General features: G+C 40.3%; 2 protein-coding genes across 3 annotated transcripts; both read left to right on the top strand.

The window, feature by feature from the left end:
- Nucleotides 1-2949: 2949 nt before the first annotated feature.
- On the top strand, nucleotides 2950-9408 carry prph (peripherin). The gene is made up of 9 exons (XM_042495209.1): nucleotides 2950-3609; nucleotides 5378-5438; nucleotides 5771-5866; nucleotides 6592-6756; nucleotides 6841-6966; nucleotides 7064-7284; nucleotides 7630-7682; nucleotides 8462-8538; nucleotides 8634-9408. Exons 1-9 carry the CDS (start codon nucleotides 2981-2983, stop codon nucleotides 8703-8705), a joined length of 1500 nt encoding a protein of 499 aa, XP_042351143.1. The 5' UTR covers nucleotides 2950-2980; the 3' UTR covers nucleotides 8706-9408.
- A 1317-nt stretch (nucleotides 9409-10725) lies between these two features.
- Nucleotides 10726-22639, top strand: timeless (timeless circadian clock). 2 transcript variants are annotated; one of them, XM_042496023.1, is made up of 30 exons: nucleotides 10726-10849; nucleotides 11551-11662; nucleotides 11786-11939; nucleotides 12167-12281; nucleotides 12404-12466; nucleotides 12601-12702; nucleotides 12821-12976; nucleotides 13060-13193; nucleotides 13498-13585; nucleotides 13684-13860; nucleotides 14065-14282; nucleotides 14368-14471; nucleotides 15754-15923; nucleotides 16009-16134; nucleotides 16267-16418; nucleotides 16508-16605; nucleotides 16690-16810; nucleotides 16902-17103; nucleotides 17217-17356; nucleotides 17629-17708; nucleotides 17814-17937; nucleotides 18040-18122; nucleotides 18228-18382; nucleotides 18520-18742; nucleotides 19806-19874; nucleotides 19986-20104; nucleotides 20261-20534; nucleotides 21572-21617; nucleotides 21741-21802; nucleotides 22025-22639. In XM_042496023.1, exons 2-30 carry the CDS (start codon nucleotides 11566-11568, stop codon nucleotides 22153-22155), a joined length of 3783 nt encoding a protein of 1260 aa, XP_042351957.1. In that variant the 5' UTR covers nucleotides 10726-10849; nucleotides 11551-11565; the 3' UTR covers nucleotides 22156-22639. The 2 variants fall into 2 exon arrangements, with proteins under 2 accessions (XP_042351957.1, XP_042351949.1); XM_042496015.1 differs by having other exon boundaries at nucleotides 11532-11662.
- The last annotated feature ends 423 nt before the right edge of the window (nucleotides 22640-23062 follow it).

The raw sequence follows: 23062 nt of genomic DNA, 5'->3' as shown, positions 1-23062 counted from the left end.
GTAGAAATGCAGACATGAGCTTGACACTGATAAGAAAACTGGAAAGTTTGGAGCAGGATCTGGGGAAAGAATAGAAAGATGTGTTCTGAGCAGAGAGCGTGAGACAGAGTGTGAGACGGAGGGGGGAGGGAGAGAGTAACTGACCATAAAGCAGGTTGATTAGATTACAGAGCTAAGACTAACATGGGCCATTTATTACACAGAAAGCCAGAGCTCTGCAGGAGCAGCCGTGCAGACCCAGAGGGAGGAAAATCAAGTGCAAAAGAGTGTGTTCGTGAATGGCAGACTGTTGAAGGGATAACTGTACTTTTCATACTATGTGCTCCAGATGCCCCATCAGAAAAGGAAACCCAAAGTTAAATTTGATCAGAAAAGTGCTGAGTACAGGTCAAAGTAAAGGCTGCTGGTTGATGTGTAACTATATGCGTTTGACAGAGAAACAAATATGCATGACACAATATGGTATTTTTGGTTGTGCACTGTATTCAATACAAGAGAGTTTGTGATGGCCAGAATTAAAGGTACCAAGCATCATGGAGGGCACAAAGGGAAGACATGCCACACCCAGTTGCCACAGAGCATGCTCAGAATGACATCAACTTTATAGGAGAGTAGCCTGTCTGCAGTCCTCAGTTAAAATGACTGTAGACCTCACAGACACAGACACAGACACACACACACACACACACACACACACACCGTCTGCACAAAGATCATATAATGTCACCAACACTAATGTTACATTTTAATCTAACATTTGAAGCTATTATACATTCCTGAATATGCACAGTAAAAACAGCAGTAATATATGGAATAGTGCTGATGGATCTTGCTGCATGCTGCCAAGTCATTCTTAATTGAGATTTAATGTCTGCCGCAGTGGTCGATTTAGTAATGTTAAGACTTATTACCACATAACATAACTTTACAATAAAGCCTCTGGTCATTGTAATACACTATGGATGTTTTTATAGCACCTTCTTGTCCCCGGTTAGATCAGTTCTAACACTATGTGTCAAGAGCAAAATGCATTATTTTCTGAATTTAAAGGCACTATAAAGTTTTAAGTTTGATATTGTGAATTTTGACTAAATAAAAGAGCATCACTATCAAGCATTGTGTGCATTTGCTTAGCTAATTAAATGATTGCTTTCAAAATTAAATTGTTGTTTGTGTTTGTGTTTTAAGTCAAAACATTAAAACATACTGATGTCTTCCTAAACTGCATGTGTGCTGGGTCGCTATTCTGTCATCTGTCATCACCATCATCACCATCATCACCATCATCATCATCAGGCATTACGGACTGAATCACAGTGTTTGATTACAAGAATTCAAATCAACATGGGTCGATTTTTCGACAGGTGACTGAAGCTGTTATCTGAAAGACACCAGGTCTCATTGACAAACTGCCTTGTTCACTTAGTGTGTAATGTAAAGCGGTGAAAATATTCCAAACATAGCATACGCTTACACTGATATTGATTTTTTTAGGGGGCTAAGCAATACATTGCTTAGCTACAGTGCTGTTAGATTTGGTTTATTAAAGACGCTACAAAAACTACAAAGTACATAAAATAAGTGCAGCAGAGATGTCAGACAAGTGGAACCATCGTGTTTGACTTTATATCTTTAAATGTTTATGTGACAGATGAAAACAACAACAAAAACAAGCAAGTTTGCATTTTTCACATATAGGCAACTCAAAGAAATTGCCAGTATTTCTTGCGACATCACAATGATTTGTTCTATAGCTTGCGACAGTCATCAGAGTCTGGGCCAGCATTACATCCACAAGGCTCCCACCTCTGATGTCACAAGCAAACATGGAGGTGGCTGAGCTGAAATGGTGGCAACTAGCAATGCTACGTGCTAATGGTGCCAACAGCATTGAAATTGCTAACAATGGCATCAGTGCTGACAGAGCCAACAATAATGTGGGGATTAACTAGAGGGTGGGCTTCCTTGACACTGCTGTCCCACCGCTGTGGGAAGGGACGACACTATCAGAGGTGACAGCCATATGAGCACAGTGCAGAGTGGACATGCACACACGAAAACAAATAACAGAGAAGCTCGGATTACACCACATACAGTGGTAATGTGACTTCATTCTCTGCTAAGGACACCTTTACTCCACCATATCTTAACATAGCAAGAGTTGTTTGCTGCTAATTTTATTTTCAAAATCTCATACATAGAACCCTTAATTCCGTATTCAAGACTTTTCTAAAAAGCCATTGCTCACCAGAAATAACAGACAGTTATTTGACAACTCATGCTTTAACAGGGATTACTGGATGTAGTGCATTTCAAAAGGATAGAATTACTGCGTAGTCATGGCTCTGCCCCAGACGCCCAGAATATCAATAAAGTGTTCCATTACTGTAAAAGGAGAGAGAGACAGAGAGGGGAGAGGAAGGGAGACAGATGGAGGGGGAAAAAAAGAATTAAATCAATGTATCCACGTGATTCAATTTAGGCTACAATTTCACAGTTTATTATTGAGAACCAGGTAACAGAATCCTTTACACACACTTGTGATAATAATGTCAGATACATGACACGTGCAAGTAGGAGTGAAATCGTGTATTTAGGAATTATGGGGAGAGACAAGAATCAAAACTGACTGACTGAGAAAGAACCAGTGAACAAGTGTCAACGAGGGCATGAATCAGAGAGGCGAGGAGGGGTGGGCGTAAGGAGACATCTTTAGATGTCGAAGCAGTACTGTGGAAGCCAGTCTGGCCTCTTGCCAAGCGCTCTGGTAAAAAGGGTGGAGCTGTCGAGACAGAGAGTAAGACAGAGGGAGGCAGGGTCTATCTCTGACGGGTAGGGAGTGGCTGAAGCGTGTATGTTGATGAGTGATTGAGAAAGGAAGGGTTCATGTGGGTGGGGAGAGGAGAAAGGGAGGGGCAGGCATGAGGATGATGGGATAGCCACCCCGTGTGCATAAAAACCCCCGGCACTCTACGGTCTGATGTCCTGTTGCTTCACGAGCATCTCCAAGCCTCCAGCTCTCCTTCTTTCCACAGCGACAGAGAACAGAACGAGACCAACCATGAGCCACACAATGCATACCTCAACTTCCTACAGACGCACCTTTGGGAGCCCACACCTTATTTCCATGTCTTCCTACTCCCCCGTGTCTGCCCGCATGTCCGTCTCTCCAGGGGGGCGCTATGTGCGTTCAATGTCACCCGTGGTTTCATCCCGCGCCACCACCTACCACCAACAGCGTTCTCGCCCTGGCCCCCAGCCCCCTCGTCTCTCCTACGACAAGGTGGACTTCACTCTGTCTGAGGCCATCAACCAGGAGTTCCTAACCACCCGCAGCAATGAGAAGGCCGAGCTGCAAGAGCTCAACGACCGCTTTGCAAGCTTCATCGAGAAGGTGCGTTACCTGGAGCAGCAGAATGGTGCGCTGCAACAGGAGGTCAACCAGTTTAAGGGCCAGCAGCAGCACGGTCAGCCCAACCGTGCCTCTGAGCTCTTCCAGGAGGAGTTGAGGGACCTGCGGCGCCAACTGGACTCCACCGGAAAGGAGAGGGACCAGTACCATCTGGAGAGGGACAACCTGGCTGAGGACCTGGCCATGCTCAAGCAGAGGTTGGTACCAAGATGATAAAAAAGACAGAAAAGTATGATGCATGAAGACACTAGATAGATAGATAGATAGATAGATAGCACAATATCTTAACAATATCAACGGTCAAACTCTTTTTTTCCATATGCTTCCATTCACCCTAAATGCAGCACAAAGCATTACAGATTGTCCTTTGTCCTTTTTACTATTGCTTATCTCAACAAGCATTGACCCTTAATGTCCATGATTTACCCCTGACAGTGTGTGATACAGGGTATTGTGCGTTTGACTGTGTACTTTGTTGTACTTATGACCACTGTCTGTATCTGAACTTGCCCCTTAGGGACATTAAAGTGTCTCCTTACTTTACATTACCTACCAATATATCCTTGTTTTGGATTGGTCAGTCATAAGAGTTGAGCCTTGGGTGTAAGCTACTTTACTTACCACTAATGCCATCATCGCATCATTAATTGACACTGTATAAATTTACTGCTAATGGTCCACTTAAAGCACAGAGAAGGTGGAGAGTCCCTGGGCATGTGCAACTTCCAGTAATGGTGGTGGGGTAGGGCGTGGCACATGAGTGACAGCATTATGCGGGACACTGCACTGCATCTTTTGCATGAGATTGTATGTTTACTTGTGAATGTCTTGTGCACTGACAGGATTCAACAAAAAAAAGAGAAAAGCCTCAGTATATGACATCAAAGTGACATCAGAAAACTACAACACAGTTCTTGATGCCAAAATAGACAAGGAAGTGTTGGTGATTCCCCTTTTAATAATGCAAATGTATTGACTTTAAGAAACACATGATTATGTATGCACACATTGAGAGGAGAAAGACGGAGGAGGATGGATAGATGGATCAGACACAGGGTGGGGCCGGCTGAGGAGTGGGGAGGGGAGAGAGGAAACAGGACCAGAGGAAAGGAGGTTGGATATCAGGCGTGGCGAGAATAGCGTCAGGAAAAATCAATGTGACTCAATGACTCCATTAGGTGTGTTTTCAGTGTCCCTCTCTGTGCTGATGGGATGGTGCCAGAGACCCCATTAGGACAAAAGGACCCCTGTAACACAACATGAATTAAAGATGAGGAAGCACGGCCAGCTATGTGATGCTTTCCCCACTAATCTACTTTATGTCCAGTCTGGACATGACTTCTGTCTGACGGGGCAGATTGAGCCCATCAGTCACAAAGTGTTAGTGGAAAATTAGAAAACGTTTGTATTGTACATTGTGATATGATTTATGATGACTCATTGTTGTCACTGAGTTTGCATCACAAAACCTTTTTTTTCCATTTCATTTTGTTTGTTTTTGCAGGAGCATCAAATGAAATTTTGGCTTAAGACGATCCACAAATGTCTCACTTTGCTAAAGCATATCCCACATTATGTCTTTTTGATATTGCTGCCCTGTAAATGGCCCATCCTCTTACATTAGCCAATATTAAAATGACCTTTTAAAATTTTAAAAAAAGATGGGAAGTGTGTGCCCATAACCATATGGAGTGATTGCAGATGACCTCATTGAACTGTAGTGAAACCACATTAGCTGAAAGGAGCAGCTGCTGATCCCACTGGGCGCACTCCCAACCCCTTTTTACAGGACAGTGCATTAACAAATTGATCCAGAAAGCTTTTTGCCAGCTGATGCCCTGGTGCTACCTTAGACAGAAAGTGTGTTCTTTGACAAATTTAACTTGTTCTTCAGTCTTTCAGATTCTTGGAGGCGGGAGGAAATCTGAAAAATGTTTAACATACTTTCTCTCATTTGTCCTCAAGGTTGGATGAAGAAACCCAGAAGAGGGCAGATGCTGAAAATAACCTGGTTGCATTCCGCAAGGTAAACACTCAGCTCACCTGACCATGATAACCTTATTGATTACAGTGTCCTCAGGCTCAGATAACAGGTCAAAATGGACATCTCCGACACTTCCACAAAAGTTTCACAGTAATATGGGATTGCAGATTTCTAAAAAGTCATTGATTTGACTGCTGCAGCTTCCTTTTTTGCTAAGAACTTTTATCTTTAAATATTTTCCCTCTAGGCCTGAATATGATCCATACAAATGAAACATGAATCAAATGTATTCTAACTGTTGTCAATTGGCATGACTCTGTATATATATATGGAGTTATGGCAAAATAAGCTATGTTACATATTCCATTAATTAGGATGTAGATGATGCCACATTGTCCCGTCTGGAGCTGGAAAGGAAGATTGAGTCTCTGATGGATGAGATTGAATTCCTCAAGAAGATCCATGATGAAGTAAGTGATGCTACCTCCTCAATACTTTTCCAGCTTGTATGAATTAAAAAGTCCTTTCTTACAGGAGTCACCTTTCACAGTATGTTATAGAGACCCAAATGACCAAACAAACACTTACTGTCCATAGTGTTAATTTCGTTTGCAACATAACTGTGTTGTTATTTTTTTCTTTTAGATTGAAAATATTAGCAGCATGTTATATTAGCAACATGTTATATTGTTGTTATATGTTGTATTTAGAGGGTAAAGACTGCACAGGTGGCAGTTTACATGTGTTTTTTAAAATTGGGCAATTTTAGTCTGCATAAGTCTGGCTAAATAAGAAATGACGATCTGCACTGAGATCTTGTCAGCAATAAGAAGTAGTAGTAATATCTGTAATGCAAGCTGTTGCTGAGTTTTAGAAGAGGGAAAAGAAAAGTTTCTATATACACTCAAATATAACTGAGTGTCATCTGCGTAGAAGTTGAATGAAATGCGGTGTTAAGTGAATACATCAACACGAGATCTTTGTAAAGAAAATAGTATGTGTCCTCAAACTGAACCCAGGAGGATATCAGTGCTAATTTACACAGAGTAAAACTGGCTCCCTACTCAGAAAATGATTAATTGATGATGACATTTGTAAAAAAAAAAATAAAATAAAAAAATAAATAGTTGGCAAGCTTTTGGTGTAACACTTTTCTGTTTCTGACAATATTTTGTCCATATATTGGTAAAATCAGGAAATCCAGGACGTACAAGTGAGTGTCCAGACCCAGCAGCTGAAGATGGAGGTGGACAGCACCACCAGGCCTGACCTAACTGGTGCTCTGAGGGACATCAGGGCCCAGTATGAGACCATTGCCTTGAAGAACATGCAGGAATCTGAGGACTGGTACAAGTCCAAGGTAGACAGACAGCCATACTGACAGTCACACATGAACATACAAGCACATATTCATTCTTGTGTGCTTCATCTTTTGTTTCTACAGTTTAATGATCTGACTGAGTCTGCAAAGCGCAACACTGATGCTCTGAGGCAGGCCAAGCAGGAGGCCAACGAGTCCAGGAGGCAGATTCAAACTCTCAACTGTGAAGTTGAGTCGCTGAAGAACACGGTGAGGCTAAACACCACCCATCATTTGTCTACATTAATCTATAATCTATCAATATATATGTTACAGCCTCTTATTGCATTGTGCTGCTGCTTTTCAGAATGAAGCCCTGCTGAGGCAGATGCGTGAAATGGAGGACCAGTTTGGTGTTGAGATTGGAAACTACCAGGATAACATTGGTAGACTGGAGGACGAGATCCGCCACCTGAAGGAGGAGATGGCTCGCCATCTTAGAGAGTACCAGGACCTCCTCAATGTCAAAATGGCTCTGGACATTGAGATTGCTACCTACCGTAAACTGCTGGAGGGAGAGGAGAGCAGGTTAGGGAGAACATATTGTGTCGCCAGTGGAAGTTTTTGCTTTCTTACTGGATTTTTTTCCATAATGTTGTAGATTTCTCTCTGTTGAGTGTGACCTCACAGCTAAAAACACCCAAACAGAATCCATAACTCTTTTAATGTGGTGCTGTTGTCAAGGTCCTCCAGATAATCCTCACGAATTCAATTCAGTTTTTCACCAAAAGATGTGACTGTTTTGTTTCTTAAATGGTCTAGTCTTTAATCTATGTCATTTACAAACCTATAATGAAATGATAGACTAACTTAGCAAATAACTTTTCATTGTAGATTAGTTTATAACACCCAATTTTTATATTCTCTGTTCAGGATTACTGTTCCCAGCCTCAATATTGGGATGAGCAATCACCTTGGTGACCGAGGTAAGCTATAGTTCTCTTTTTTCAAAATAATATATAACATGTTAAGTCATGGGAATCCCATAGACTCATGAAGTGTTATGAGCCATGTGGCTCTGGAGATGGCTTTCCCCATTCTGTATTTCCATTTTTTTTGCATTCTTCTTTCAGTAACATACTTATTTTCACTTTGCATAGAAATTCCATTCTCTCCTGGGTAATATATGAGTCTTATAGGCTTATGATATAGTATTAATATGAAATGGTTCAATTTAGTCTTTGATACATTATGTTGTCTGCCGGTTTGGCATGGGGGATGGCTCTCAACAATGAAATGCCTCAGCTGCTGTTGCTATAGAGAAGAGGTAAGGCACAGATACAGTTGTAGCCAATAAAACACTTTGCAGCCTGGAAAAAAACACTTCAACACAGTTCATCCAAAATTGACCCATTATCTCAGAGTAAATTAATTTTAGATACCAACTCTATTGTCAAATATTACGTTGCCTAATCTTAAACTTATGTCCCCTAGCAGCATGCACATAAACAAATTTTGAGCTCAGTGATAAGATGTTTTTTTGGGTTTTGTTTTTGTTTGTTTTTTAACAAAATGCGTGTTGAGAGTCACAGATAAATATAGACAAGCTTGTACCTTCTTGTTTTTCTTATTATTATTAATCAAAGAACCAGAAAATATTTTACAAAAAAGAGAAAGAAGTTTTAAAAAGCACTTTTTTTTTTGGTAAATCCAAATATCTCTCATTGTAAAAATCTCAGCAGTGCTTTATCCTGACTTTTCACAGACTATGAACACACTTCAGATTCTATCTCAAGCAAGAGGACCGTGGTAATCAAGACAGTTGAGACTAGAGATGGAGAGGTACAACGATTCCAACAACAGTACAAACAATTTTGATAGATGCTGAAGTTAAATAGTTTATAATTTTAATTTATAATCTGATTCTCTTCCATTAGGTGGTGAAGGAGTCCAGGAGGGAGAAGGATAGAGAGTCAGTCCGCACTGATAAGGACGACGACGAAGAGTAGAATAAAGCTGATTCGAAAATGTGAAGGCCAGAGTCACAGGAAGAAAAATAACAAATAAATAAACAAACATAAAATCGGGGAAAAAACAGAAGAAAAAAAAAACCTCTGATCTATATACTGTAGTCCTCATTCCCACTAGTTATGTGTTTAATTGTCTAGCAGAGAGTCTCTGAGTATTGATGCAATGTTGAATGAATCCCTTTAGACAGTGTCACTTTGGTGCTATTTAAGCCACCCAATTTTTGCTTAATCTTGACATGTCATCTGTACGGCTAAGCAAAGCCACTATGATAACATACCATTTGAGGCCTTGATTTACAGTGCAATCCCATGGAGTCCTTAGACGATCACACACTCGTAGCGGAGTATTAAACCACAGGTTGAAACAGATAGTTTAAATGGAGAAATTTAGTAGTTTGTGTCTTAGATATGACTTACTAAAAACTGTCACACACTGCCCTTTGGTCAACATTCCTTAAAAGACAGATTGAGAATAAATTAAGCTATTTGCATTTGTTTTAGAAGCTGTGCTATCAATTTATAGTGTAAACCAACAAATCACAAACATGTAACTCACAGGAAATGTTGACACTGAAAATATGACCAACTAAAATCACCAAAAAGACTTCTGCTGATGTGCTTTGCAATACTGTGTGTATCTGGCAAGATTGATGAATGATATGTAAATGCAAATAAAGTTAATTGGAGCAAATCTGTGTTGTCTGTCCAAGTAACTCATTATGAATGTACTACATGAGCTTTTTTTTTTTGTTTATTGTTTTTTGCTTGTATTAACTTACTCTTTTCTAAAAGCATTGTTTTGTTCCATAGGGGAAAAAATAGGTGAACAGTAAAAAAACAAACAAACAAAAAAAAAACAAACTGTCAGTCCCCTTTAAACCCAAGGGCAATAACCTTTACAGGCTACCTTTATCACATCCACTCTCACATGTACTTAAAGAACCATTTTGCTCGTATTTGCCTCATATGATCAGTGTTGGGGAGTAACTAGTTACATATAATGAAATTACAAAAACATGTAGTTGTTATCAGATACAGATTCTGAGAAAAAAAATATGTAATTAAATTACAGTCACTTATCAAAATGTTGGTAGTTACAAAGGGGTTACGTGCAAATACATTATTTTCTTTTTTAAAAATAATATGTAAATGATATAATATTATTGTTGTGTTTTGCATCTTTTCACTGTGCTGAAATGTTTTCTTTTGGCATTTCCTATTTCCAGACATTTTTCAGCTTTAGTTCAAAACATTTATCAGAAAAATAATTGAAAATGAATCAAATGCAATAAGTTACAGTACTTTGGTGAAATGATTTAAAAAGTTACATCGCTAATTACATTTCTAACAGGGTAACTAGTAATCTGTAACTTAGTACATTTCAAAAGAAACCTTCCCAGCAATGCATATCATATTCTGGTTGTCTATACACAGTTTTGTAAATACAAATCGCGTGCTTAGTGGGGAAATAGAGGGCCTACCTTCCTGTTGGTTTGGTTCTTTTTGCCCTGAATAGTTATCTGGTTGTCCGCCAGATTGCCCAAAGTTTTTCAGTTCAGACTAATAAATGAGTTAGGTTTGAATTAGGTTAGGTTAGGAATTAGGTTTGTGAACAACATTAAATTACATTTTTTATGCTATTGATCATGTTATTAAAGTATGTATTTTTTGTTACTGTAGGAGGAACTGCTTTTTTTTGTAGTTCCTTTGCCCAACGGAGCGTCTTTTAGGCGCGGTTTTAGCTTGACTTGCAAATATATTCCATTGATGTTTGCCACACTCAAAAATTATCTACGGCCCGGGTACTCATCTCACCATGTTTGCCTCAATCTGACACCGCCAAGTCATTGGATTTGTTTAATTTGGAGTTTGTTGGCCAGATAAACTTGGAAAGGCGCTGCCTGAAGTGCATAAACCAGGGCAAAAAGCTCACACTATTTACGACATTCTACATCCGCCCCTTGCTTCCGCCCGCGGTCTTGGCGCGAGACTTGTCCGACTGTCATAGATTTGTGAGACAGAAAGCTGAAACCAGCGTTATAACTCATGGAAACGGCCTTTACTTTATACACCACCGGTTGTTGAACACGGAACCCGTCGAGTAACAGCATTCAGTTGATCAGGTAAAGTCATATGTGTTGTTTTCCTTTCTCTGAACCAAAAACAAAAAAGTTATCGCGCGGCCAGACTGCTGTAAACTGAGGCTAACTGCCCGGCTACTTAACATTAGCAATATGTGTAGAGGAACAGTCCTGTGAGGATTGAGCTAGCTTCACACCGTGAGTCATATAACCCCCGAGTAGTGTGACGTTACTTTTTAATAACAGTCAACAATGTTGAATGTGATTATGTGAGGTTAGTTCCCAGGTTGGTCTGGTTTTCAGTGGGTTACGCTATAACGTCATAGTGAACAGTTCAATGGCAAGAAAAACAAAACAAGCAAAAAAACATTTTAAGGTACTCAAGCTTCACAAAGTCAGTCAGTTGATTAGCCAACTGTAAAAATGGTTGATATTTCCTCTACAAGTGACAGATAAATCAGTCGGGTAAAGATGTTTTGCTTCTAATTCTTATTTGCTTATTTGTGAAATGGGCTTCCCATTAGTTTCGACCAGGGTAGTAACTATTCTTATGTTGTGCAGTATGAAACGCGCTGTGTAAACAAACTTTATTATATGTGTAGGTTCACGCCCAGTAGCAAATATCGATAGGAGTGATCTGGTCCAATATTATAACATACAGTAAATACAGCTTTTTGAGATCCTGATCTGTTGGTCTTTCTGTATTGTACTGTGGGGCTTACAGGCTGAACCTCCACCTTTAGGCTGTCTGATGGTGTATGGACTTACTCAGGATGAACTGCGAACTTTTGGCAACATGCAGTGCTCTTGGCTATCTGGAGGGAGACACTTATCACAAGGAAGCCGACTGCTTGGGTAAGTGGTAAACAACCATTCCTATACATTTCCTGCAGCATCAGAGGGAAGTGGATGTATAAATATTGATTAAGAACAGATAAAGCCATGTCTACCTCTAACTGCTCTGTCTCTGTGTTGCAGAGAGTGTGAAAGACTTGATCAGGTACCTGCGTCATGAGGATGACACCCGTGACGTCCGTCAGCAGCTGGGTGCTGGCCGGATTGTACAGAACGACCTTTTACCTATCATCATCCAGCATGGGCAAGACAAGGCCTTATTTGATGCCTGCATCAGGTATAAACTAAAACATGATACTTAGCACATAAACTTAAAATCTATTAATATATTTATAGAGAGAGACATATTATTTGTAATATATCATAATATGTTTTTATAAAGTTGATTATTGACACACCAATGCTAATATTGTCATACATTGTTGCTCTACTGGTACTATGTATTGTTTTATTAAACATACTGTCATTACACTTGCTCGTATGACTTTTCTTTGTTTTTCTCAGGCTCATGGTCAACCTTACTCAGCCTGCCATGCTTTGTTTTGGCAAAGTCCCTGATGACCCAGTGTTTAGACATCACTTTTTGCAAGTGATGTCTAATTTACAAGCCTGTAAAGAGGTATTGTGATCTTAGTGTGACAATAATAACTTATGCCATCACTGTATTAAAATCCACAATTTATGTTTAAAAAAAGTACTACATTAAATACATACTTTTTGTGTTTTTGCTTTTGTTTTCAGGCGTTTGCCAGCGAAGCAGTGTTTGGCATTTTGAGTGAGACATTATACACGCTTCTACAACTGGTGAGATTTTCACTGAAAAAAAACAAACAACAAAAACTTTCACCTCACCTATTTCTTACATCATATCAGTAAAAGAGTTCTGTTTATCCTCATGTATTTTCCTTTCTGTCCCGACTCACCGTCTTCTCTGTCAGGACTGGGAGCAGAGACAGGAGGAGGATAACCTGCTGATAGAGAGGATCCTGCTGCTGGTCAGAAATGTGCTTCATGTGCCTGCCGACCCCTGTGAAGAGAAGGTCTGACTAACATGAATACCAATGTCATTGTATGAGAGGGAAAACTAAATTCACGCTATAGTATATTTTACCCTTCATCTCACCTTTACATCTTCCCTGATCTCTTTCTCTCCTGAAGAAAGTGGATGATGATGCCAGCGTCCATGATAGGCTGCTCTGGGCCATTCACATGAGCGGTTTTGATGACCTGATCAAGTTCTTGGCGTCAGCCCAGAGTGAGCAGCAGTGGAGTATGCACGTGTTGGAAATTATCTCCCTCATGTTCAGAGACCAGGTGAGACAGAAGAACCCCTTGTAGGTGGCACACATAATCGCCTCCAGCTGGTCTGTGTTAAAGCTCCTCTTCATTCCCAACAGACGCCGGAAGCTTTGGTGAGCGCCGGTCAGGCTCGTTCAGCAGAAGAGAAGCACAGAGACTCTCAGGAGCTGGAGGCACTGAGGCAGAAGGAGCAGGCAGCAAAACGCAGTCGTACATTCCAGAGAGGAACCAGGTCATATCAAGCTCGTATACAATCACCACATTCTTTATTTTAGAGAAAAAAAGTATTTTATTTTCCATCTTGGTCTGAAAATTGTCATTGGGTTTCAGCCTCAATGGCTGCCTGAACTTGACCCAGCATAGATAACCACAGAGGTCGAGGACAACTCCACTCATTTCAACCCAATTTATTAAAGTGATGATTGTTGAAGTATGAGTTTTATGTTGAAAACCTCAAAGAAAATGAAAAAAAATCATGTTAGCTAATTATTATGTGTGTGTGTGTGTGTGTGTGTTTGTCAATGTTATTCTTTCAGACACTCTCGCTTCGGAGGGTCCTATGTTGTTCAAGGCCTCAAGGCGATTGGAGACAAAGATGTGATTTATCACAGAAATATTCATAATGTGAGCAGTGAATTCCTGTAGTTCATCTGTGATGGCAGAGATGCTTTCAAAAAATGGTTTAATAATAACTTCTGGTCTATCGTCTCCTTTTTTTTTAGTTCAAAAACTATACCCATGACATGGGCAAAGCAGTGAGACGTGTTCCTAAGAGGAATCGACAGGCTCGGGAATGTAAGGACAAACGCCGATCAGCCTTAAATGTTCGACTGTTCCTGCGAGAGTTTTGTGTGGACTTCCTGGAGAATTGCTACAATCGCCTCATGTACCTTGTTAAGGTCAGCTGCTATAACCGTAATTACATTTTTGTAGCACTGACTTACAATCCTAATACAACAATTACCCTTTTTTGGCCCTGTTTGATGGTATTCACAAGATGCAGTTAACATCTTTGGACCAATTTTCTAAAAGTTTCACAAGACTCATCAAAGATTGTAAATACAATACTCTCAACCCTGTGTATTTCCTCGACTCCTTTATAGGAAAGTCTAATTCGAGAGCAAACTCAGGAACACGACGAGACGTACTACCTCTGGGCGCTCAGCTTTTTCATGGCCTTCAACCGTGGCAACGGTTTCCGTGCTGACTTAGTTTCTGAGACCATGTCCATCCGTGCTTTCCATTATATTGAGCGCAACATCACCAACTACTATGAGATGATGCTCACGGACCGCAAAGAGGCCACGTCCTGGTCACGCAGGTAAGAAGAGCACTGGGGCGCAGATTAATGGAAAAATGTCAAATCTGCACGTTGGTCTTAGACTGATGTCACTTGTTGTTTCTAGGATGCACCTGGCACTAAAGGCATATCAGGAGCTGCTGATGACTGTGAATGAAATGGACCGCTCACAGGATGAAAGCATCCGTCAGAGTTCCAGCGTTATTAAAAGTAAGATGCTAACAACTCTATTCACATAAGCCCTTTCTCCACAGAGATCCTGTGAATTTTTATTTTTCTTATTTGAATGCATTACAAAACTGCCCCATGCTGCCCCAGTGTTTGATTTTTAGACAGCCTAACAGCATTCCAGAAGCAAAAGAGGCGTGATGCGTAAAACAAAAGCATCGGCCTCTAGTTTGACATGTACCATATGCATCGGCATTGCTTGATAAACAATAACAATGTCATAACATGACAAAAGTAATCATTTACCATCCCTGTTATATTGCGGTCATTCTTGTCTTCTTCTCTGAGGGTAAGAAGCTCTCGGACCACATTGTCTCCCCAGTTTTGGGACATTTGCAGTTGCTTTTCTTCTAATTGGCTGCTAATTGCTTCTAGCAGCTTTTTAAATGTTTCTGCGAAGGATCGCACACATTAACACTTTGTCAAAAAGTCACACTCATCCTGTCCGACTGTCCCTTTTACACAGATGTAAATTTGGTGCTGCTACTACCTCTGCTGTTGGCTGTAAGGCACAACAAGTCTGCAACCCATTCTGCGGTTGTACCTTTTCTACAGAACAGCGAGAGGGAATGGAACAGTCTGACATTGCCGTGTTGAACAGGCAGTGCGCAAGGAGCTATACAATACTGTTTCTAATTTTAGATTTGAGTCAGCCTTTTTCCCTGGGTAATGAAGCTGCAAACATTATTGTCCATTGTGGTCTTATCATTGCATAATGTTATAATTATACAGATATTCTGCTAAGAGAGTATTAACTTAAAAGTCTTGTTTTGCAGTCAGTGTAAAGGAAATTCTGAGATTTCAAACAACTTAAAAATGTTAGAAATTATTTTTCAAAAATATGTAAAAAGACACATTTCTATATAGTACTGAAATTTAGAGCTAGACCGTTAAAATGTTTCATACCATTTTACTGTTTTAAGTTTTTATTGGCTGGCCTAAACTGGTGCTTCATGATGCACTGGGGCCTGTCTTACATAATTCTTCCCCTTTACACTATAGCATTATAAAACCACCAACATCGCTTGCATAGTTGGTTAACTCACTCATTCTCAAGTCAGCACACCAGCACAGTTGTAGTAGGCTATGCCTTTGTGTCACAAGTGCATCTTTCCTGGTTGCTTGAATTTGCAGACCAGCTCTGTCACCTTATGCAAGTTTCTGAGGGAGGATGAGTTTAAAAAGAAGGTGGGTTGATATGAAATGTGGAAAAGGGTTTGCATTTATAGTCTTAGTTTCCTCATCTATTTACCTTCGCTTTCAGGCAACATATTTTACCTGATGGAGTACAGGGAGATTTTCCTGACCCTGCTGAGGAAGTATGATGAAACCAAACAGCCTCAGTCCTACCTCAAAGATTTGGTGGAGTCAACTCATCTCTTCTTGCGCATGTTGGAACGCTTCTGCAAGGGTCGCAAAAACTTGATGGTTCAGGTAAGATCTTTCGTGTGAGTAAGTGTGTAAATTCTTATAGTTAGTACCTGTTTAAAATATTAACATCTAGCTCTGTTTACTGCAGAAGAAGAAGGTGAGACAGAAAAAGTCTCGAGGTGAGAAGAAGCCTCCAGCTGCAGAAACTAGTCCAGAGGCTCTGGAGGAGACCTGGAAGATTGTGGCAGAAGAGTTGAAGACTTCAGGGTTTCAGGTCAGTGGGAGAATCAGCCTCAAGGGGAAATCGAGAGCTCCCAAAAACATACCAGTCAAACATCATTTCACCGGAAGGTTATTCTGGTTCACTACCAACTCTGAATTCCACCTCTCTGTCTTCTTTGTGTAGTTGTCAGAGTCTTTAAGTGAGAGCATAGTGCCATTTGATGCCACATCTGAAACTCCTCTTGAGGAGCAGCGCACTGAGGCCATGGTGCGGGTGCAGGACGCCCTGCTGGCTCGCCTCGGACCAGAAGCGCTGGGAATGCTGCGTGCAGCCAGGTCAGTGAGACACAGCGCGCCATCGACCCCTCAGACTAATTTCACATGTTAAGTTCATGAAGTATTCACCATCTTCTTATCATTCTCAGGGAGGTGTGGCCAGAGGGAGATGTGTTTGGTTCAGCTGATGTGGAACCTGAAGAAGAACTGGAGCTCCTTAAGCAGATCCTGCATGCCAGCCTGCCAAGTAAGTCTTTGAAGAAATTATATTTATACGACCCTTTGCATCACAGCATCTATGCAACAGTCAAACCTTGTGATTTCATTTCAGGGTCAACTCCTGTGGAACCTGTGGCAGAGGAGGAGGACGATGCAGCGGAGATAGAAGAGGAAGAGTTTGAGTCTGTCCACATTTCTGAAAAAGAGTTCAACTTTCTAGACTTTGTCAAGAGGTGAGGAAAATGGTAACCTGCCACTGCATAGCAGTAAGTACTCTTGTCACCTCCCTAGCGGGCCATGTTAACCTTCTCTTCCTCCTCACAGGTTTTGCAGCCCCAATATTGTGCGTCCCTACCTCCTCTTACTAAAATCATACTCAAAAAACACCCCTCACACAAACCACTGCATCGCTCGGATGCTGCACCGCTTAGCTGTCGACCTCAAAATGGACGCCCAGCTTTTTCAGCTGTCTGTCTTCAACCTTTTCAACAAGATCTTGAGTGACCCTGCTGCAGCTGCTTACAAGGTACAGAAACGACATGAGGAAAACTTTCTTCAGTGCTGTCAAGTATGCTATTTGATGTGTAAGGTCAAGTGCAGATTGGACACTGGAGTTTACTTTTATTCTCTCCTTGACAGGAACTGGTGACCTTTGCCAAGTTTGTGCTGCACCGTTTCTTTTCAGTGGCAGCAAAAAACAACAAGGCATATGTTGAGCTGCTGTTTTGGAAAAATGTGGGAGCTGTACGTGAGATGACTGAAGGCTACAGCAAAGACGGGTCAGTGCTTGTTTTAACTTTTCTACCATTGTGTGTCATGTTAAAGGAATACCTCACCCACAAAAATGATCCTTTTTATATCTGTTACTCACCCGAGTTACGTTGATTTCGTGAAGAATACTTTGTTTTTGTCGCAGTCCTCCACGACATTCCAACGACATTAATAAAATGAATGGAATTTACATTTTTTACCAAATAAATAGTTATTCATAATTTAAAAATGATTACAAAAGTCTTGGGTTTTGCCATTTGATTTGTCCTAAATATGTCAGAGAGGGAAAGAAACCAACATGGACTGAAGAGGAGGAAGAGGAGCTGCGCAAACTCTTTGAGGAACATCGCCATTCTGAAGGTCTGCCCTCTTTTTTCGTTGGATATTTAACTTACATGATGCATTTACAGCACACAATGCACTTAGGCCTGGATTCTTTCATTAAATGTTAGTTCTTGTGTTTAGTGCCCGATATAGTGGAGACCCTGCTGCCATTACTAAGCAACAGCAACTGCACTCGGCGCCAGGTAGTGACGCAGCTGGTGCACATGGGTCTGGTGGCCAATGCTAAAGAACTGAAGAAACAAAAGTATGTATTTTAGAAAGAATGAGTTATATATTCCTGTTCATGTAGGAAGGAATATATTTCAGAATGGCTTTTTACACAGCAATTTATTTTCTCTTCTGAAAGGAAAGGTACCCGGATTGTCCTTTGGACTGAGGAGCAGGAAGAGGAGCTGCAGATGCTCTACGAGGAGTACAGAGACTCTGATGGTACTGGGCACCATTCTATCATTGTGTAGTTCTCAGCAGCAGTCTCAGGAGTACTTGACGCTTTGTGTGGGGTCTCTTTTAAGTGATTAAACTGTTCTTTCACAGATGTGCTGGGTAATATTCTGAAGAAGATCACAGCCAAGCGGTCCCGTGCGCGTGTGGTGGACAAGCTGCTCAGTATGGGCTTGGTGTCTGAGAGACGAGAACTTTATAAGAGGAGGAGTCGCAGCACTAAGGGGAAGAGCTCTGGAAAAGGAATGGTAAAGTTATTTTAAATGAGATGACAATAATCCATGTAATACAAAATAAATACATTTAACACAAAAGTAACGTGGATGATAAGTTATATTTTAAGAAATGTTTTTTCTGCAATTAAGTCACTCTTTGTCTGCCACAGACTGAAGAAGATTTCTTAGATGGACTAACACAAGGGTTCCCAGATGATCCTGATGACAGAGATGATGAAGATGAGGGAGAAGATGAGTCTGAGGAGAATGAGGAAGAGGAAGATGAAGAGCAAGAAAGAGAAAAATCACAGAATGGAGGAAGGAGGAGCCAGAACTCCACAGTGGAGATGAGACCTGATTTAGGCAGCATTGTGTTTGCTTTACAGCAGGAAGGTGAGACAAAAGGCCCTTTATGCTTCTTTAGGTGTGTGAAGAAATTTAATGTGATAAAATTCAATCTTTTATACGGGATAATTGAATTCAAAGTAATATCAGGGTTTCTTTTTGTTGAATGAGGTCAAAGAAACACTTCGGTTTATGCACAAAGACACCGGTTGTATTTGTGTATTTACTTGTTTGAAAAGGTTAATTTTTACTTTTCACACTGGAAATAAAAGAAAAAAATCGAATAAAAAATATGGAATATTTATTGATAATTTCTCATGTTCAAACCTTTCACACCAAGGCCGATATGAAAATTTGCATTGGATTTTTTTTCTACCGAAAATTAAATGTTCACACCAATACACAATCATCATTTTATCGTCGTTTTTACTGAACTCACACTCAGCTCTACAGGAGACAGGAGACAGGTGTGCAGTGCCATACAGAAAAGTTACAATGTGGTCACATTTCCTATGGGTAGCACCATGTTATTGTTACGATTGTAAATGCAGAGCTTCATTGTGTTAGTTGCCATAATTAATGACTGGACTGAACACAGTACAAATTAAAGTGTTTGTGATACACTGCCTTTAATACAACGTTTAGTAATCCATTCATCAAATCGGTTGATTATTCAAGGGAAGACAGTGAGCTCATATGCTTCCATGGCTAACAATAATAAATAATGATGTAATGCTATCACTTATCCTATATTCATCAGGTTTTATGTTATACTTGTCACAGCACCTATATGTAGTTTTTGATACGTAATGTCAGATCATCCACGTGGAAATGACTGTTTATATGGGTTTTTTTTGTCAACTACTCACCATCACAAGAAGGCTCAGCTGCTACACTTCCCCAGATTCTCTCCTTAAATTCATTGTCTTGTAAAACCTTTCTATATAATTTATCAAATAGGACACTTTTCAATATCATAGTTGTTTGACTGTATGAGGAGAGTTATGATAATAACGACTAAGAAAATCTCTTGATTGAGCAAGCATTTTTATTGGTTGGCCTGTTTTCATCTGCATCGGAGAATTAAGTGACTTTATTTTTTATATAACAGGCATGTCTGGACCCTTGTTGTGGCTACAGACTCGTCTCAACAGAACAGCAGAAGACCGTGAAGAAGATGGTAAGTGCAATTGTCAAAAAATCACAGTATATGTAAAAAAAAAAACCCCAAAAAAAACATGGAATTTGTGCTTTTGGTCTGTTGATATAAGTGTTGTGGTCCATCCACCAGGCATGTCCCAGGCTGTGCCACTTGTTCCTCTGACAGAGGAATGTGAAGAAGCCATGGACAACAAGAGCTTTAAGAGGCTGTTGCGCAAACTGGGTATTCGAGCACCTGCAAATGAACAGGTGTGTTTTTCTGTTTGCAGCATTTCACCAGCAAAACAGTCATTTCACCTCATTCTAATCATGGCACTTTGATTTTGTCTTTGTGCTTTTGTTTGAGACCGTGTTAGAGTTCCTAAGTTTGATTGCAATTTTTTTCTTTTACTTTTCTTTAACCAGGAGAGTTTTTGGAGAATCCCAGCAAAGATCAGTGCATCTGAGCTCCGGAGTGCAGCTGCAGCTCTTAGTCCAAGAGAGGAGGAACCTAAACGAGGCGAGGAGCAAGGTGGCTCCAGAAGTCCAGCCAGAGAACCCCATGAGGAAGAGAGGGAGCAGGAGGAGGAGAGGGAGCAGGAGGAGGAGAGGGAGGAGGCCTCAGATGAAAAGAGAGCTCAGGCTCTAAGAGCGCTTCTGCTCTCACGCAAAAAGAAACAACACAGCTCAGAGCATACAGGTATATGTGGGAGCTTCAGACTCTGAGCCTTGTCTCAGATGACAGTTAATGGCAGCTAATTACAGCTCCGTCATACTGCTAAGTGTTAAATTACACGGCTACTAGAACAGCCTGCTTTGGGTAATCTGGCAACCAAGAATGTGGTGTTTTATATTTTAAAAAGAAGTCCACTGCAGTGGTAAAGTTCTCACTATTGAGTGTTGTTTAAGCCTGAAACTGGAGAAGCAGTAATTTAATTGTAATACTAGACACGGTGAAGCCTCTTTCCTTCTGGTGGACCACCGGGGGACCTTATTTCAGAAAAAATATGTTTGGTAGTTAATGGCAAGAGACAAATAATTGTTTGATCCTATTTGAATTGTGCCATGAATTACACATATGATGTCTGCCAATTTAAAAGGTCGTTTTGCAAGTCAAGAAAGTTAGTGTTTCATGAAATTGTTAAAAGTATTACACTGTGAAAATAGTTAATTAGAAAGACTACAACTACTCTACTACTAGACTACTAGAATACAAGTCGCATAAGTGACATCCTAACTTTTTCTCTTGCTGAAACTACCTAGCAAGATAGCTGGTCGTAGTGAAGTATATCGCGTGAGAACAGAAATGTTGTTCACTGAGCAGTTTCACACAAAAATGAATGGCAATAAGAAAAACCTACAACAAATGGTGACTCTTGACTTGCCATATTATCTTATAAATGGGCGAATATATGTAAATGTATGTAACTCATGCACAGTTGAAACGGGATCACAAAAAACATTTGTCTCTCGTCTTTGACTACCGTAAATATTTTTCTGAGATATGGACAGAGGAAGGGGAGGGACTTTGCCTCTCTATAAATAACATTTAAAAAATCAGCCACGCTTAAGGTTGAAAGGGGAAAGTGAGGATCAGACTTTATAAAAACATTCCTTTGATATTCCAAAAGTAGTTCAACTCTCTTAGAAGCGGGTGTGAAGCCACTACAACCTTTTTCACAGATGAGTCAAGGATTGAGATGACTTTGTATATATAAATTATTTTGTTGTTTTTAGCTCCTGCATCAGAATTCACTGAGGATACAGACAGCACACTTGAGAGGTGAGGCATCGCCCTATGTGTTTTTTTTCTACCTGTTAATCGGTTAGGCCAAACCACAGCTGAGAAAAGTCTATTTTTAATTCTAAATGCTCCTAATTCTTACTCTATTCCTGTTTACATCAGGTCTCAGGAGAAGGCGTCAGCCAAAAGAAGCAGAGTGTTGGATGATGATGATGAGGATGATGGTATTTTACTGTTGGATATTATATAAGTGTTTTATTGATAACAAAATGGGCATCCAGCCAGAAAACTTGTCAAATTAAATGTTAATAGTAATTGCTCACTCCTTATTTAAGCATAACTTCTGTGCTACAGCAGTCCAGAATCACTAACAAGCCTCTGACAACAGTGATGTTTAATCATGACTGAACTACAGCATGTTTTCTGTCTTTGCACTGCATTTACAGAGGATGAGTCCACCACTGCAATGGATGTGGAAACCAAAGGCGATGCTGATTCAGACAGGGAGGATGTCTCTGCTCCTGTGAAGCGTAGACGGAAGATGGTCTTAATTGATGAAGAGGACGATGAGGATTAGTCACTTTCTTTAATGGACCGTAAAAACTGCAAACGGGGGAGACATAAAAGGCTCTCACTTTGTTCAGAGGTGAATACAGCCCTCTGGAGGTCTGCACTCCAGACTGCGGAAAGTCTTTTAATGGAATACCAAACAACCCAAAGAAACAGGCCCTTAGACCAGCCCCTGTGGACACATAGATCCTATTTAGCAGATGCGTTTTGTCATCTCTTTGTTAGGCTTGATTGGTGCCTTTCTGTAGTCATGGCATATGCATTTTGTGAAACTTCTGTTTTGTTCTTTTAGCATTTTCAGCATGGACTTCATACAGACTGTTTTAGAGTGTTTTGCATCACAGGATTTCGTTTAGAACCCAATAATGTCATCTTTGACCTGAAAGCTGTTGTCTCATTGGTTTGATAAAATTTCATCTTGATTTTGTACTTTTAGGTCATTTCCAATGTGGGCTCTAAATTTCAGAGTAAAATTCATTCCTACTTATTAATAAAAAAAAAGCACTGTTACCAAAATAGTTTCTCACTGGAAGCTTTGGTTTTGTCACTTTGTTGCACTATATAATTTTTAACACTAGAGGGCGCTTAAATGACATACTCTTACAGTATCTTAGTGCAATAGTCAGTAAAACTTAAATATGTAGACATTTCTAATTTGAACTCTTTTATATTTCTTAAAATATAGTTTTTGAACAAAACTGTAGGTAGTATTGTTCACTGTAGTGAGTGAAGATAGGCTCTGTGAAAATGGAGACAGATCTAAATCATAGGATGTTCATATTTGTCTGAGACTTCCGCAAAGATAACATCAACAAATGTCTTCTGATGCAGATTTCTTCCAACACAGGGATCCTGTATCGTGTGTATGTGTGGAGACTCTGCCTGCAGTCGTCCACGTTTTGCAGCTGTGTCAG

The sequence above is a fragment of the Plectropomus leopardus genome, chromosome 2 (assembly GCF_008729295.1).
Source record: "Plectropomus leopardus isolate mb chromosome 2, YSFRI_Pleo_2.0, whole genome shotgun sequence".
Taxonomy (NCBI): domain Eukaryota; kingdom Metazoa; phylum Chordata; class Actinopteri; order Perciformes; family Serranidae; genus Plectropomus; species Plectropomus leopardus.
Note: the sequence above shows the minus strand (reverse complement) of the source record. Positions and strands in the feature narration are given on the sequence as shown.

What these genes read in the sequence shown, in the direction of transcription:
- timeless (XM_042496023.1), top strand. Translation starts at nt 11,566, where the DNA reads ATGGACTTACTCAGGATGAACTGCGAACTTTTGGCAACATGCAGTGCT. An exon ending in TATACACGCTTCTACAACTG is followed by an intron (nt 12,467 to 12,600) that starts GTGAGATTTTCA and finishes CTTCTCTGTCAG; the next exon opens with GACTGGGAGCAGAGACAGGA. An exon ending in GAGCACCTGCAAATGAACAG is followed by an intron (nt 20,105 to 20,260) that starts GTGTGTTTTTCT and finishes TTCTTTAACCAG; the next exon opens with GAGAGTTTTTGGAGAATCCC.
- prph (XM_042495209.1), top strand. Translation starts at nt 2,981, where the DNA reads ATGTCCTGTTGCTTCACGAGCATCTCCAAGCCTCCAGCTCTCCTTCTT. An exon ending in ACCTGGTTGCATTCCGCAAG is followed by an intron (nt 5,439 to 5,770) that starts GTAAACACTCAG and finishes TCCATTAATTAG; the next exon opens with GATGTAGATGATGCCACATT. An exon ending in TTGAGTCGCTGAAGAACACG is followed by an intron (nt 6,967 to 7,063) that starts GTGAGGCTAAAC and finishes GCTGCTTTTCAG; the next exon opens with AATGAAGCCCTGCTGAGGCA.